Source organism: Mastomys coucha, unplaced genomic scaffold (assembly GCF_008632895.1).
Source record: "Mastomys coucha isolate ucsf_1 unplaced genomic scaffold, UCSF_Mcou_1 pScaffold22, whole genome shotgun sequence".
NCBI classification, from domain to species: domain Eukaryota; kingdom Metazoa; phylum Chordata; class Mammalia; order Rodentia; family Muridae; genus Mastomys; species Mastomys coucha.
The window spans coordinates 259,989,884-260,004,928 of record NW_022196905.1 but is presented as its reverse complement, the minus strand read 5'-3'; the positions used below and the strand labels follow the sequence as shown (position 1 = coordinate 260,004,928).

At 50.8% G+C, this 15,045-nt stretch overlaps 1 protein-coding gene across 5 annotated transcripts; it reads left to right on the top strand.

Annotated features, from left to right (window-relative positions):
* Positions 1–2,516: 2,516 nt before the first annotated feature.
* CUNH16orf95 (chromosome unknown C16orf95 homolog) lies at positions 2,517–14,453 on the top strand. 5 transcript variants are annotated; one of them, XM_031341627.1, is made up of 9 exons: positions 2,517–2,589; positions 2,760–2,873; positions 4,991–5,042; positions 6,616–6,667; positions 7,277–7,417; positions 9,551–9,694; positions 10,431–10,467; positions 13,258–13,477; positions 14,187–14,453. In XM_031341627.1, exons 2-9 carry the CDS (start codon positions 2,846–2,848, stop codon positions 14,203–14,205), a joined length of 693 nt encoding a protein of 230 aa, XP_031197487.1. In that variant the 5' UTR covers positions 2,517–2,589; positions 2,760–2,845; the 3' UTR covers positions 14,206–14,453. The 5 variants fall into 5 exon arrangements, with proteins under 5 accessions (XP_031197487.1, XP_031197486.1, XP_031197485.1 ...); XM_031341626.1 differs by having other exon boundaries at positions 2,524–2,593; XM_031341625.1 differs by having other exon boundaries at positions 2,531–2,593; positions 2,727–2,873.
* Positions 14,454–15,045: the final 592 nt, after the last annotated feature.

Sequence of the window (15,045 nt, the reverse complement as noted above, 5' to 3'; positions counted from 1 at the left end):
CCCCCCGGGCCCAAGCGCTCCGGGCCCGCGGGGCTACGGATTGTATGAATCTAAGTCCTAGTCCACCTAAGCTCTGGTTCTAGTCTGAGTGTGAGCGAGTCCAAATGCTGAATGCAGACTGCTGCATCTAGAATGCTCAATGCTGTAGACTGTCTCTCTCACACACACACTCTCAGATTAAGGTCCCGCCCATCTTAGGTAAAATGCCCACTATGCTAATCTTTTGGGGAAGTAGAGACAGTCTTTTGCTAATTCTTAGGAGTGGTTCAGCTGTAGTACATGACTGAGAATGATGATTTTACTTGACCTTGTCCTGGGATAAGTCTCTCATTCTGTGAGCTTCAGTGCCCTACCCACAATGCTAGAGGCAATTAGTTAGAATGGCTTAACATTCCAAGCCAGGGTTTGACTAGGACATTGGAACATTGGTGAAGGTCAGAGAACAATGTCCAAAGTTTCTTTTTCTAGCTGTTAAGAAATGATATCTTGGTGGGCCACTAACACACAAGTATGAGGACATATCTGGGCTACCTCTGAGTTTGGGGTGCCAGGCGACAATGTGGAGGCAAGAGACTGACTTTCCTTGAAGTTTACGCCTCAAATACTGCTGTCACGCAAAGTGTGCGTGACAGTTGTCTGTGCTTTCTACTTCAGACTTGGGCTTCTCACTTCTAGCCATCTGTCCCACGGGGGTCATTTCCCTGCTGAGTCTATGAAACTGTCCATGTTGGGGTTTCCCCATCCAGCAGTACCTGTCAGTCACACTCCTGCATGGCTGACTGGCTGACTAGTACTCTGGGGGGTGGGCACACCTTAAGCTTCTCTCTCTCCTGCTTCTAGATCTTGGGTTGTTTGCGGTTGGGCATCCTGTGAATAGCTCTACACACCCTGGTATATCATTTATGTGGATAGGGTCTTCAGAGTACAGTGAGGCACTGTGGGGAGCCTTCAGAACCTGCCTAGGGCTGGAGAGACGACTCACTGGTTATGAGAACTACTCGCTCTTGCAGAGGACGTGGGTTTTGTTTCCAGAACCCATATGACAGTCCACAACCATCTTATAACTCCAGTTCCAGGGGCTTCAGTGCCTTCTGGCATTGTGAGTGCTGTATGGATGTGCTGCACAAACGTACATGCAGGCAAACACACATACACATAAATACTTAAAAACAAAGCAAAACCAACAACCCTGCTTAGATTCGACAGTGGCTGCATCATCTTGCTTTCCCTCCTGCATGGGATGAAGAGTATGCTTGAAGCCCCTCGTTGTCCCTGGGCATATCTACCCCAGCCATCCATCCTTACAGGCCACAGTGGTACCCACCCCTTAATGGCCAGGTTGGCCTCTTTCTATATTCACACTGGGATGATGGCCATGTACAACAAGATGCTTGTTCAAGGTCTCTACACTGTCCCTGAAGAAAGTGCCAGGGGAGAAGTGTATGTGTGTGGGGGGAAGGACACAAAGAGCCACCTGCGTAGGGAACACCTGGGCTGGAGTCTGGGGATAAGTCCACATGGGCTAGTGGCTGGCCGGAGCTGGCATAGCCCTGCCATTCTGCAGAGACTGTGTCTGGTGCCTGGTCATAAACTCTGTACCTCTGATGGGTCCCAGGTGAACTTCCTGAGTGCTGACAGCTCACTTACCTGACAAGTAGACAAGTGTCCAGCACCCCCAAACCTTAGCTTAGCCAGTATCATCTGAAACTCACAATCTGCCTTGCTCAGTCCGCTCTTAGTAAGACCCGCTCTGTGGACCCCAAGAAGTGAAGCCCACGGTGACAGGCAGAGCATTTCGGACTGAGGAGACAGGATGCTTAAGAAAGGGGCACATGGCACTGTGGAGCAGCAAGGAGCACCACGTCGGGGAAGAAGGCTGAGCTGCAGAGTGGATGGAGTCTGTCAGTGTGGCTCTTTGGACAAGGACACAAGAGCTCACATTAACTACTGCCCTGGAGGCCATGATAAGGGCTGTGGCTTCCTGAGCGTCACAGAAGCCCCCGAAGGGGCTGATGATATACTTGGGCTGCTTTGCTGAGAATGGTCTACAGGTCACAGAGAGTTGCCGTGAGGCCTGCAGACATGGATTCCTGGGTGTCTAGGTATGGATGAGGAACTAGGGAGGGTCAGATGTGGGGCAGAGCTGAGAGAACAGCTGGGTGTTGGGTCTAACTCCACTTGCCTGTGCACCAGTGTGGCTATGATGCAGCGGCTGCTGCCTGGGGCCCACCAGCCTGTTGTTGGACTCTGGAGCTTGCTGTATGGAGCTGCTGGGTCACTCTAGACACCAGGTCTGGACAGCTGCTCCGGGTTCAACAAAGCATCCTCTGGAGTCCTATGCTAGGTGGGCCTTTTGAAGACGATCACTGAGAATGTTAGTACTGAGCCCAGTAGACCTCATTTCTGTCCACTTCTGCAGCTTCTGGGCCTCTGCTGCCCTTCTGGAGCCAGGAGGGGACAAGGGCTGCCTGAGAGGGATGGCTTGTCCCACCATCACCTTGGAGCTTCTGTTCCCAGCATTCCACAGTTCTATTGGAAGGCTGGCTCCCACGGAGTACCATGGTTGTGGGGGACACAGACGGTGCACAGGCAAGTAGGTGGCTGCCTCTCCCACATACTTCGCAGGGAGCCCTAGGACCATGGGGAGCAGGCTGACAGAGGCATTTGGGTAGTAGCAAGCTTTTAGAACCCCTGTGGGCCTCTTCCCTTTCCTACTCTGATGTCAGTGAGGATGATGACAGTGACACCGTATCCCACAGCATACTGGAGGGTAGAGTGAAGGAAGACCAGGCACAACCACTGAAAGAACTGGGACGTATCACCACTGGAGACAGGGAGCAAAGAGATGATACCAGCAACCCCAAGAGGAAAAGGTAACCGCCAAGCCGGCTGAGTTGACAAGAGTGTCTACCCCCGGGATGATCACGATACCACAGTTGGGCAAGATGCTAAGAGCTCTGTAGCAAAGGCACGAGACAAGCAATGTAACTGACTCTAGTTGGAGGAACTTGGGTGACCTTGTCCTAAAACCCTCCAACGTCCAGCCTGACAGACCTGGCAAGTGTCCCCAGGAAGGAATATATTCATTTCACACACACACACATACACACACACACACACACACACACACACACACACACACAGAGTTTGGGTTTTTTGTTTGTTTGTTTTGTTCAAGACTTGCTTTCTCTGTGTAGCACGATCCATCCTGGAACCCACCCTGTAGACCAGGCTGGTCTCCAACTCAAAGAGATCCACCTGCTTCTGCCTCTGAGTATTGGGACTAAAGATGGGTGCCATCCCTGCTTGCCTGTTTTTTATTTTATATATTTTTAAAAAAGATTTATTTAGTTTAATTATATGAATACACTGCTGCTGTCTTCAGACACACCAGAAGAGGGCATCATGGTTGTGAGCCACCATGTGGTTGTTGGAATTGAACTCAGGACCTTTGGAAGAGCAGTCAGTGCTCTTAACTGCCAAGCCCTCCCCGCCTTTTTTAATTTTATTTTTGTGTTTTGAGTTAGGGCTATTCTGTAATCTAGGTTGGCCCGGAAGTCTTTACAATTCTCATGCTCTCAAACGGTTTCCATGCTCAGCCTCCTGAGCAGCTGGGATGCCATCTTTCTTGCAGCATGGACACCCCAGCTGTGGGCTTGCTGTATGTTTCCAGCACGGCTATGGCGACCATTCTTCTTTCTCTGCGTCCACGGGTTTTTCTTTTTGCTGAGTTGTTTCCTGTTAGCAGGTGCCCAGCACCTTGCTCTATCAGCCACCACCACGTGCCCGCCCCAGCCCACCAGGTCTCTTGCCAGTTGTGGACTGTGCCGTCTGTGGCATAGCTGCAGCAGCCTGAGGCTGAAGGACTGTGGGGAAGGGGAGGGTTCCCTTGGTGGGTGTTGATAGTCAGCAGGGTGCTGGGAAGAACTTGCCTCAATTTGTGATCCTCTAGGGGCAGACCCCAAGACAGGAATCCATAGTAGTCACAGGGAGGTGACTCATAAAACAGATGAGAAGGTCGGCTCAGGGGCTCCAGAATAACGGGGTTGTTTTAGGGATGTGCTCTGGAGTGGTTGCCATGGCAGTGCGGAGGCAGGGGCAGGTATCCCTGCCTCCATCCTCTGCTAAGGGCAGCCTCAGGATGGTGCTGAAGTTTGTTTCCTTCCCCAGCTCATCTGTTGATTGGCAGCTTTGTTCTCTTGGTATCTAACTTTTGCAGTTCTATGTAAATTCTGAATTTTAACCTCTGCCTGGAATATGGCTGGATTTTCTCCCATGCTGTGGGCTGTTTTGGAACAGGCAGGTAAGACGTGAGGGAGTACTTGCCTTCCACCAATGTGGCTCCTGGGATCGAACTCTGGTTGTCAGCAGGAACACTCTCTTGCCAAGCCATCTCACCGGTCCCAAACGCTAAGTCTGGTCTGACCAAAGTCCTGGATGGCAACATTTCTTTTCTTTTCTTTTTTTTTCTTTTCTTTTCTCTTCTTTTCTTTCCTTCCTCCCTCCCTCCTCCCCCTCTCTCTGTCTCTGTCTCTCTCTTTCTTCTTTCTTTCTTTCTTTCTTTTTTTTTTGAGACAGGGTTTCTCTGTGTAGCCCTGGCTGTCCTGGAACCCACTCTGTAGACCAGGCTGGCCTCGAATTCAGAAATCTGCCTGCCTCAGCCTCCCAAGTGCTGGGATTAAAGGCATGCGCCACCACCGCGGTCTTCTTTTAAGATACAATTCATGCACCTTTGCCGGGACGTGTGTGCGAAGTTCAGGTTCTCCGTATTTGATAACAAATGGCTTTCAGTAGAGGTGTGTCTCTGATGGTATCTGGAACGCAGAGTGAATGTACCTGACGGGCTGTGAAGTTCTGGTTCACCAAATTGTTACTCTTATGTGATAACAAATGGCTTTGGGGATCCCTGGTGGTATCTGGGATCCAAAGAAGGAATTTAGCCCATGGGAACCCCTTAGGTCCTGTCCGACCTCCCTCTGTCTCTTTTCAGGGGGTCGGGACCGAGTTGCCCCGCGCAAGCACAGATCCATCCACAGGAAATGGTGAGTGGCCTCGGGCTGGTCTCATTGTCTATCCAGGCGAGCCGGAGCCTAATTTCCTCTGTCCCACTGCTCCCATGAGCCGCTGCTACGAGTAGCCAATCAGCTGTCAGCTCAGTGCACACCCAAATATGACAGCTCCCGATTGGCTGATCGAGGACCAATCAGCAGGCCGAGCGGGAAGCTGTTGGGAAGCAGTGCAACCCTCAAGCCTTATCGAGGACCTTGGACCTCGCCAGGCTGTGGTCCGATCTGGCTGTATAGCACATGCCCAGCACAGTGCATCATGACAGATCAGGTCAGCCCAGAGTCCGCACAGGTGACCTCGGAGCTCACCTGTGAGTGCCCGGAGCCCCAAGGCTGCCCGGTCCAGCGGTAGCGCAGTGGCGACCTACTCTTTCCATCCCTGGAAATGTCAGGAGCAGGCCTTCAGGCATGGCTGTATCCAGGTGTGCACGGACTGAGGTCCCGGATGGTTTTCTTCCAGCCCTCTACTTTGTGCGGGGAGGGGGGGGGGGTTTCTCTCCCAGGCCATGTGGCCACCGAGATCTCCTGTGGTAACTACCGAGATCTCCTGTGGTAACTAGGGTAACTCCTTCAGCAAAGAAGAAAACTAACTGCTCTCGCTAGTTCCAGCAGGCAGTTCTAAGGGTTATGACACTGTAGTGACCAGTCTTGGAGACCATCTTGAACTCACCTCCAGGTTCAGCTACTGTAGGCTACAGATGTTGTGCTGGTCAGTCTCCGTGTCTTATTTTCAGTTTTCGGTCATGAGAACTGAGTGCAAAGGCCTGCAGCACACCAAGCATGCTCCTGTGATCCTGGCACTTGGGAGATGGAAGCAGGAGAATTGCTGTGGTTACACGGTGAAATCCTGACTCAAAACAACAAAGCAGACCATAATGACTGGGGTTATTGTTAAAAAAAGTTACTCGGTGGCAGCCATTCTGACACGAAGTGAGCTGACACCTGCAGTGGAAACGCAGTTTGTCTGGCATTTGATGTCTGCATGCCAGAGACTCTCATGGCCAATATCCTGGCAGTGTAACTGTCACTCTGAGCACACTGTTCTGCTGTGTCTTTCCCTGCACCCATGTCTTCTGTTCCCCTTTGTTCCACTCTGCCACTCTGTCCCCCTTTATTTGGCTGTGTCCCCCTGTTCTGTTCTCTATGCCCCTATATCTTACCCTGTCCTCATTGAGGCAAAGTCACCAGGTCTACTGAGTTTTTGTGGCAGTTTTGACATGATCTCTCTCTTATTGTAGTAAGCCTGTGTATCCCCAACAGAGCCTCATGGGGGTCAGTGGAGCCCTTGGGAGGTTCAGGCCTAAGGACCCTCCTGAGAGCAAGCCCGGCTCTAGCTGGAATGTATTGAAACAGGTTGGTTTGGGAACACAGTGTCCCACATCAGTTGGGAAGTTATCAGGTGTGTGAGCCCTGCCTTTCTGTCTCGCCAACACACCCCCTTGGCTCAGGAGGATGACCTCTCCACCCTGAGGACAGTGCCAAGGGCCACTGGTGCCCAGGCTGCAGTTTGCACTCAGAACCTTCATAGCCCTGTGTTTGTCTTTTCTAGGAAGGGTTCGTTTCAGACCTTTGGAAAGGATGTGTGCATCACGGGTCAGTCGGTGAGGAAATGCCCTCAGCCTCTTGTCCCTCCTATGGGTGAGAGGAGGGAGAGGAGAGTCTCAGGCTGGGCCCTGCCCAGAACACGTGGTTGTATGGGTCATCTCTCTGTCCCCACATCTCTATATAGTCTCACATCTTCCCCACTTCCTCCTGAGACCAGGAGCCCCTGGGAATTCCTTCAGTGACTCGTTCTGGTAATCAGCATCTTCCTCTGCCTCTAGAGGGGGTGGTGGTCCTAACAAGGGGTCCGTGCCATGCAGAAAACCACAGGTTTTCCAGGGAGGAGATGCCCTCCCTCCTTGAGTTGCTCCAATCTTCCATAGACAGACTTGCTCACACTGAGTGGCCAGGATTCCCCGCAACCTTGCTTGCACATCCATGTTGGCAAACAGTCATGTAGCCACAGCCTCATCCTGAGTCACAGGCAGACCTGAGTACCTGTCCCTTCCCCTGGGTCCTGCCCCCCCGACTCCTGTCACAAGTGGCTTTCACACTTAGTTCTGTCCTGTGCCTTTGTCTTTCTGGAGTGCACCCTGTTTAGTTCTGTCCCATCTGTGTCTTGGTCAGGTGTATCCCACTCAGTTCTGTGCTCTGTGTGTCTTGCTCAGGTGTACCCTGGCCTCTGCACTGTCCCCCAGGACTATGTGTGTTGCCAATGCTATTCCAAGTTTGGGGGCCACCTGCCTGTGCCCCGGGCTGATGCACTGCTGCCCTACTGGGTGCCTCTGTCCCTGAGACCACGAAAGCAGGTGAGTGAGTGACTTGGTAGTCATCACTTAGGGCCGGGACATCTGTCCTGGTCCAGAGCCCATCCGAGTCACAGGCATTCTATGACTGAACATTCTGGGGTACAGTCTTGGTTTTATTGATAGATAGATAGATAGATAGACAGACAGACAGACAGATAGATAGATAGATAGATAGATAGATAGATTGATTGATTGATTTTGACACTGGGGATTGAACAAACTGGGCACATGCTCTCCACTGAGTGACAGTTCCTGCCCACCTTCCTCCTCCCCTTCTCTCTACCCCATTTGATTCTTTTAAAGTGTGTGTGCAGTGTGCATGTGTGTATACAGTGTGTGTATGTGTTGCAAAAGTGCAATGTGTACAGTGTATGTGTGTGCACATGTGTGCACAGTGAGTGTGTGTGTGCAGTGTATGTGTGTATATACAGTGTGTGCAGTGTATATGTGTGTGTACACAGTCAGTGTATGTGTTGTATGCTTGCTTATGTGTGTTGTGGGGCATATGCACCCACACAGATATATTTGGAGGCCAGAGTGGAGTGTCAGGCATCTTCTGCCTTGTTCCCTTGAATCACCCCCTCCCTGAACCCAAAGCTTGCTGTTTCTGCTAGGCTAGCTGTCCACAAGCTCCTGGGACCCACCCGTCTCCATGTCCAATGCTGATCTTATAGTCAGACAGCCATGCCTGTCTTTGTGAGGGTGTTGTGGATCCGAACTCAGGTTCTCGGGTTCTCACCCAACGAGCCACCTTCCCAGCTTTTCTCTTCCTCCTCCTCCTCCTCCTCTTCCTCCTCTTTCTATACATTTTTTTGGTGGATGTGAACATGTATGTGTGTTTGTGTATATGTGTGTGTGTGCACAAGTACATGCATGTGTGTTTGTGTGTATACATGTGTGTGTGTATACATGTGTTACCATGGTATAATTGTGGAGATCAGAAGACTACATTTGGGGTTGGTTCTCTCCCTCAATCCTATGCGTATCAGGGGTTTAAACTCATGTCACTAAGCTTTGTGGCTGTGCCCACTGACCTGCTAAACCATTTCTTTGGCTTGCAGAGATCTTTTGAGATTCACTCACATGATCTGTGTGTTAAGTCTGGAGTGTTCTCCCAGATCCCTTGTACCTGACTCTCTCCCATGGGGATCATGGTCACCGGGAGCAGCTCACTGAGTGATATGGCCTTGACACCCATGGATCAGCCCATGTCATCCTTCTTCAGGGAAACAGGAACTCAGAAAGAGTCACACCAGGGTGGTTACCTCTGCCCCTACCATAGACTCCTAGACAGTTTATTTACCATCGACAACATGCCAAGGCAGTTCTTTGGCATGTGAAGTCGAGGTCAGCCAGGGCTACAAAGAAACACCCTGTCTCAAAAAAAACATAAAATAAAATATAAAGAAAGAAAGGAAGAAGGAAAGAAAGAAAGAAAGGGAAAAGACCACACATCCCCTAATTGAGCTCAAAGAGTCCCAGCAGCTACAGACTAAATGTTCAGAGGACCATTCTCATTCAAACTATCACAAATACCATGCCTGTTTTGGAATTCTCTTCTCTTCTCTTCTCTTCTCTTCTCTTCTCTTCTCTTCTCTTCTCTTCTCTTCTCTTCTCTTCTCTTCTCTTCACTTTTCTCTTCTCTTCCTCTTTCTTCCTTCCTTTCTTCCTTCCTTCCTTCCCTCCCTCCCTTCTTCCTTTTCCTTCCTTTCTCTCTCTCTCTCTCTCTCTTTCTTTCCTGTGGAGTATGTGTGTGTACATGTGTGCACATGTGTCAAGGGCACTGTGGAAGTGAGAGGAACCTTTACAAGAGTCATTTCTCTCTCTTACCTGTGAGTCCCAGGGCTTGAACACAGATATACAAGCTAGGCTGCAGGTGCCCCTACCCGCTGAGCCATCCTGCTGGCCCCTATGCCTTCTGGTGCTGGAGATGGAATTCAGGTCCTTGTGTGTGCAAGGGGAGCATCCAATAGCTGGTCTCTAGCCTCCCCTCCGCCCAAAGACAGGGCCTCCCTACTCAGACCAGGCTGGCCTTGAACTCAAGAAGATCACCTGCCCTTCGAGACCTATAACCAGAGGTGCGTGCCATCACACCTGGTGCCCCCTTGACACTTTCCCACTGTCCACTGGTAGGTCTCGAAGATGATGCGGTGTTACGTCCCCAGAGCCATGAGGTCGTGCCGGTGCTCCTGCCACTGCTTTGGGGGCCGCCTTCCGATGCCCAGGGACAGGGCTGTCATGCCCTACTGGGTGCCCCAGGGGCTGAGGTCACAGAAGGTTAGCAAAACGGGGGGGGGGGGGCGTCGTGAGACAGGGCTGAATGAGAGGGAAGGAATCCAAAGGCCTCCTTCTGGATGGTTGCGGCAAGGGCGGAAGCTTGTGTCTTGTGGAGCCTGCTGGGAAGTGTGGGCCCCATTCTCTGAGGATGGGTGAGGATAGGTGAGGGTAGGTGAGGGTGGGCGAGGGTGGGTGAGGGTGGGGGAGGATGGGGGAAGATGGGGGGGTGGGTGAGGGTGGGTGAGGGGCACCTGGTACCCAGGGTGCTGCATCTTTTGCTCTTTGCTGTCCCTTCCTCCCTCTTTCCACCTTCCATGCCCCATGCCCATTCCTCTTGCTCCTGTCCAGAGTCCTGCAGTGGTGTCTGGAAGGGGCCATGGTTCTGGGTTTCCTTCCTCTGGTACCATCCCCACAGTGGTAGTTCTGGACCACAAGGCCAGAATTGTCCACATCCATCCTTCCTGCGGCCTAGAGGACCTTCTTAGTGTTTGGGACCAGTTAGAGGTCTCGTTTTCCCTCCTCCTGCCTTCCACTTTGGGGTTCTCTATCCCTGAGCAGCAAACTGTCCCCAGCACAAAGAACTCAGCCCTAAACTGAAAGCCACACCACCCCTACCCTGAGGTCTTAAGTCCCAATTACTCCCCAATAGATAGACACACCATGGGTCACTAGAAGACCTACTGACCCACTTTCTCATCTTTTAGGTGACATACTGACCCACTTTCTCATCTTTTAGGTGGTGAAGAGGCTGGAGAATGTGAAAGGCATTCCAGGTAACTACACACCACATGTCACCTCATTCTGCCCTGGGAAGGGGGTGGGACAAGGCCACACAGGTGACACAACCATCCCCTACCTGTACCAGGCATACCAGCTGCCTGCCGTCTCTTTACAAATGACACAGACAGGCCACCAGTCTTAGCAGTGGCAAGCCAGGGCTGACAACACCTGAAGTGGTTTTCTTTAGGCTATGAACTTCTGTTACTTGCAGTATGGGGTGTGTGTAGGTGTTCACTTTTGAACTGATGTGTATTTCTGATGTGACGGCTCTTGAATCACAAACACACATATACACATATGCTGTGCATACATGCATTATACAATACAATCATAACCATGTGCGATATGTAGCACAGTGTGTTCAGATGCTCATGCATGTGACATGGAAAGTATGCATTCTTGTATTCATGGTTGACAATGTGTGTTTGTCATATGCACGTACTTGCTGGACAGCACACTCACACCCCCTGCGGCTCAGATCTCTGGATGAGACAGGTGTCTCCTTCCTACGTTACTTATGGTTTTGTACCCAGTGTCCTGGGCTTGGTCTTGATGATGCTTCCAGGATCTGGTCTGGTGTCAGGTCCTTCTGTGCTGCGCTATGCCAGCTCTGCACAGAAAATGCCTTATGCAGGATCTGGGGTGGGGATGGCTTTCTGGGAAAGGATGAGAGGTGCTTGGGAAATAGATAGCCAACAACTGACATGTTCTTTTTTTTTTTTTTTTTTTTTTTTTTTTTTTTTTTCCAGACAGGGTTTCTCTGAGTAGCCCTGGCTGTCCTGGAACTCACTCTGTAGACCAGGCTGGCCTCGAACTCAGAAATCCACCTGCTTCTGCCTCCCAAGTGCTGGGATTAAAGGCATGTGCCACCATTGCCCAGCTGACACATTCTTAAGTGCATAAAAAGTGTCCTGTTCCCAACCACAGAAGCAGCACTCTTACCTGGAGTGCAGATTTGAACCCTGGTCCTCTTGTGCCTCTGAGCTGTCTCTCTACCCTCTCCAATCATGCTTTGAAGTTGAGGTTTTATTGATTTATTTGTCTTTTTTACAAGACGAGATCTTCCTGTGTTGCCCTAGCTATGTGTGAACTCCTGGGCTCAAGCCATGCCCCTCCTCAGCCTCCCCTGTGGCAGGGACAGCAGGTGCTTCACTGTGGCCCTCAGATCAAGTGACTTACAGAATTCATGTGACAAGACTCTCACCTCTTTGTGCTAGCAGGCTTCAGAGACAGGATCAGGAGGACAGCCTCCTCTGTCCCCTCTTGTGTCCCCTCCTCTGTCCCCTCTTGTGTCCTCTCCTCTGTCTCCTCCTCTGTCCCCTCTTCCAGCTCAGAGTAATTTTGTCATCTGGCTTTAAATCCAGTGGGCTTCCATTTGAAGACTGTGTGTGTGTGTGTGTGTGTGTGTGTGTGTGTGTGTGTGTGTATGTGCTGGTATCACAGGGCCTTTTGCATGCTGGCCTACAACCCCAGACGCAGTTTTTGACCTTACATTTTTCTCACAAAAGAGGTTTCCGTGCTTTTCTGCTCTGTGCTTTGATGGTGGGGTTTTCCAGAAGGAAAATGTATTTATCATGCTACATATTAAATGTCTTTTGCATTGATATAATTAGGGCTTATATTTCTATCAATAGCTCATTTGTAGTATGGGAAAAAATGCATCAGGAGGATCCTGCATGACTGAAACTCACCTGAGAGATACTAAAGGGGTTCAGGACGCCCACACATTGAAACTCTGTGTGTGGCAGGCAGGAGCATTTGTTATAAAGGCGCTCAGAGTCAACCTGAGCAGCTTGGTAGGCTCATATGATAGTCATTGTTCCCACATCGTATAGAGACTAACGTGCTTCCAAGCAGCCTGCCATACGCACACTCAGTTTCCACAGTGTGACACTCTAGGGTGCAGGTGCTCCCAGGGCAGAAAAACAAAAGACCAGGAGACTGACTATGCATGGGGCAGGTGGGGGGGGGCAGGAGGAGCACATGCCAGAGGAGCACGGTAAGCACCGGATGCTGGACACTGCTGACGGAGCATGGTACTGTGTATGTGTGTGTGTCCATGTGGGTATGTACAGGTGTGTATGCAGGTGCAGATCCATGTGTCAGCGTCAGGGATATTTTGCCAGCATTGATGTCTGCTGTGTGCTTGCAGTGCCTGTGGGGGCCAGAAGGGGGAGCTGTAGACACTGGAACTGTACAGAGGGTTGCTAGCTACCATGTATGTGTGTGCTAGGAGTCAAACCCAGGTCTTCTCTAAGGACAGCCCGTGCCTTTAACCACTGAGCTATTTCTCCAGCCATGATCGGGAAGTCTTTAAGTGCTATGCTGGAGGAGGGGAGACCGTTAAATCAGCGATGTTTCCATAACTCAGCTGTGGTAGCCCAATTAAATTCCAGCTCCACAGACCTCTCTTTTCTAGACAAACAAACACACAAACGAGGCTGCAAATCTCAGCTATCCACTTTGAAGAATAAAGACTTAGAAACTGTCTGATGATGTCTGGTGTTGGTGACACACACCTTTAGTCCCTGCACTCTGGAGGCAGAGGCAGGTAGATCTGTGAGTTCAAGGCCAGCCTGGTATACAGAGCGAGTTACAGGACAGGCATGGGGTACACAGAGAAACCTTGTCTTGAACCCCATTACCCACTGCAAAATAAAAATAAATAAATAAATAAATAAATAAATAAATAAATAAATAAAGGAAAGGAACTGTTGACCGTCACCCTCTGGGGGCCAGCTGGTGTCCCGCTCTCTCCTTGTGTATGTTCCTCTTGCTTCTAGATTGCCCCCAGGACACACGCAGATGGTATGGCTGTTGGCGGGTCTGTGGGAGCCAGCATCTCCTCCTCAAGTGGCAGCGGCTCCAAGCCCTATATCAAGATAAGCTGCCAGGTCTTCAGGAGGACGAGCCACATGCTGGCCGCTTAGGCCTCCTCCTACCCATCAGCTTCAATCTCCTGACCCTGCTTCAGGTGGTCCTGAGGGCCATCATGGCCATTCGGTGAGTTGCCGGGGACTTGAGGAGGGGTGGTGGGTCTGGACTCATCCCTGCCACCAGCACTCCACCCTAGACTTATCTTACGCCCTTTACTGAAAGCCCGTTGAGCCCTAGAAGCCATGGTGACAGTACTTGCTCGTTAGGCTCTTCCCAGAGCTGCCCCTGACTTCACAGGCCTGGCTCGGGGTTAGCAGTGCTAGCCTAGTCCCCATGTCTGTCTGGGATGTGATGAGCCCATGAAACTTCACATCACAGCCTGGCTGCCCCTGTGGCTACTGGACACTTGCTGGCAGGGAGTCCAGCTCAGAGCCTTCCCAGGAGGAAGGGTGCTTTGGAGCTTCCCCCAACCCCCATCCCATTACCTCGTGCTGGCCCTGGTGCCCCGCATAGCTCCTGTTTCAAGCGCCCCCATGGCTCTACAAAACTAGGTGATCCCTCCCTTCCTTAGACTGAGTACTGAATATCAGAGGCTCACGGGTCTCAGCTGGGAATCAGGGATGCAGCCCTGACCCCAGTCTACGTTCCCAGTTCCTGGGTGTAGTGTGAGACCTCACAATTGAGGGGGCACCTATACTGTTCTTGCTGTGGAGGCAAGCTCATGCTAGGGACAGGAAAGGCTCAGTCTAGGGGACAGTGAGGGCTCTCAGCCTGGGGGACATCGAGGGCTCTCAGCCTGGGAGACAGCTCTCAGAATTTGCTCTTGATTTTCTAGTCATTTGTTTTGGGACTGAATTGAAGTCTTCAGCTACTGTCAAGATCCTCTGCAAGAATGTCAGTCCCAATCATGGTCCTCAAGGGAAGCCCTCAGCTCAGGAGGATCTGTGACACTTGCTGTTTCCACACAAGATAAGATCTGCGCCCATGGTCCAATCTGAGCTAGGAACCGTCATGTGACTGCTAGTTGAAGTGGGGCTGGTACGAATGTCCGCACGAGTCTGTTGTGAATGCAGCCAATAAATGTTATTTGTGAAACTCTAAACAAGCCGCTTACAAAACTACTTTTGTGCTCTGCCTGCATGTATGTCTGTGTGCTGCGAGTGTGTATGCCTGGCTGCACACAGAGGCCAGAAGCACTGGAGTTATAGATGATTGTGAGCCATCATGTGGGTGCTAGGAATTGAACTTTGGCCCTTTGGAAGAGGAGCCAGTGCTCTTAGCCACCGTTCCCAAACTAGCCACATTTAAAGGGTGACCCATGGTCTTCCTTTGGTAAGGAGGATCTTGTCCTCTGTGTCTCAGAGGAGACTCATTTCTACATCCCTGTCCTCTGCTCAAGGATTTAAAAGGTTCCATTTAGTTTTGTTGTTGTTGTTAATTAGAATCCACCTATCTTTCTTTTCTTTTCGTTTCCCTTTCTCTTTCTTTCTTTCATCATATCTATGCATGTATGTATGTATGTATGTATGTATGTATGTATGTATGTATCTATGTCTATCTATCCATCCATCCATCCCTTTCTACATAGCCCTGGCTGTCTGTCCTGGGGTCCTACTCACTATGTAGACCAGGCTGGCTTTGAACTTCTGCTTTCTGAGTGCTGGTATTAAAGGCATATTTAAAAAGAGATATGT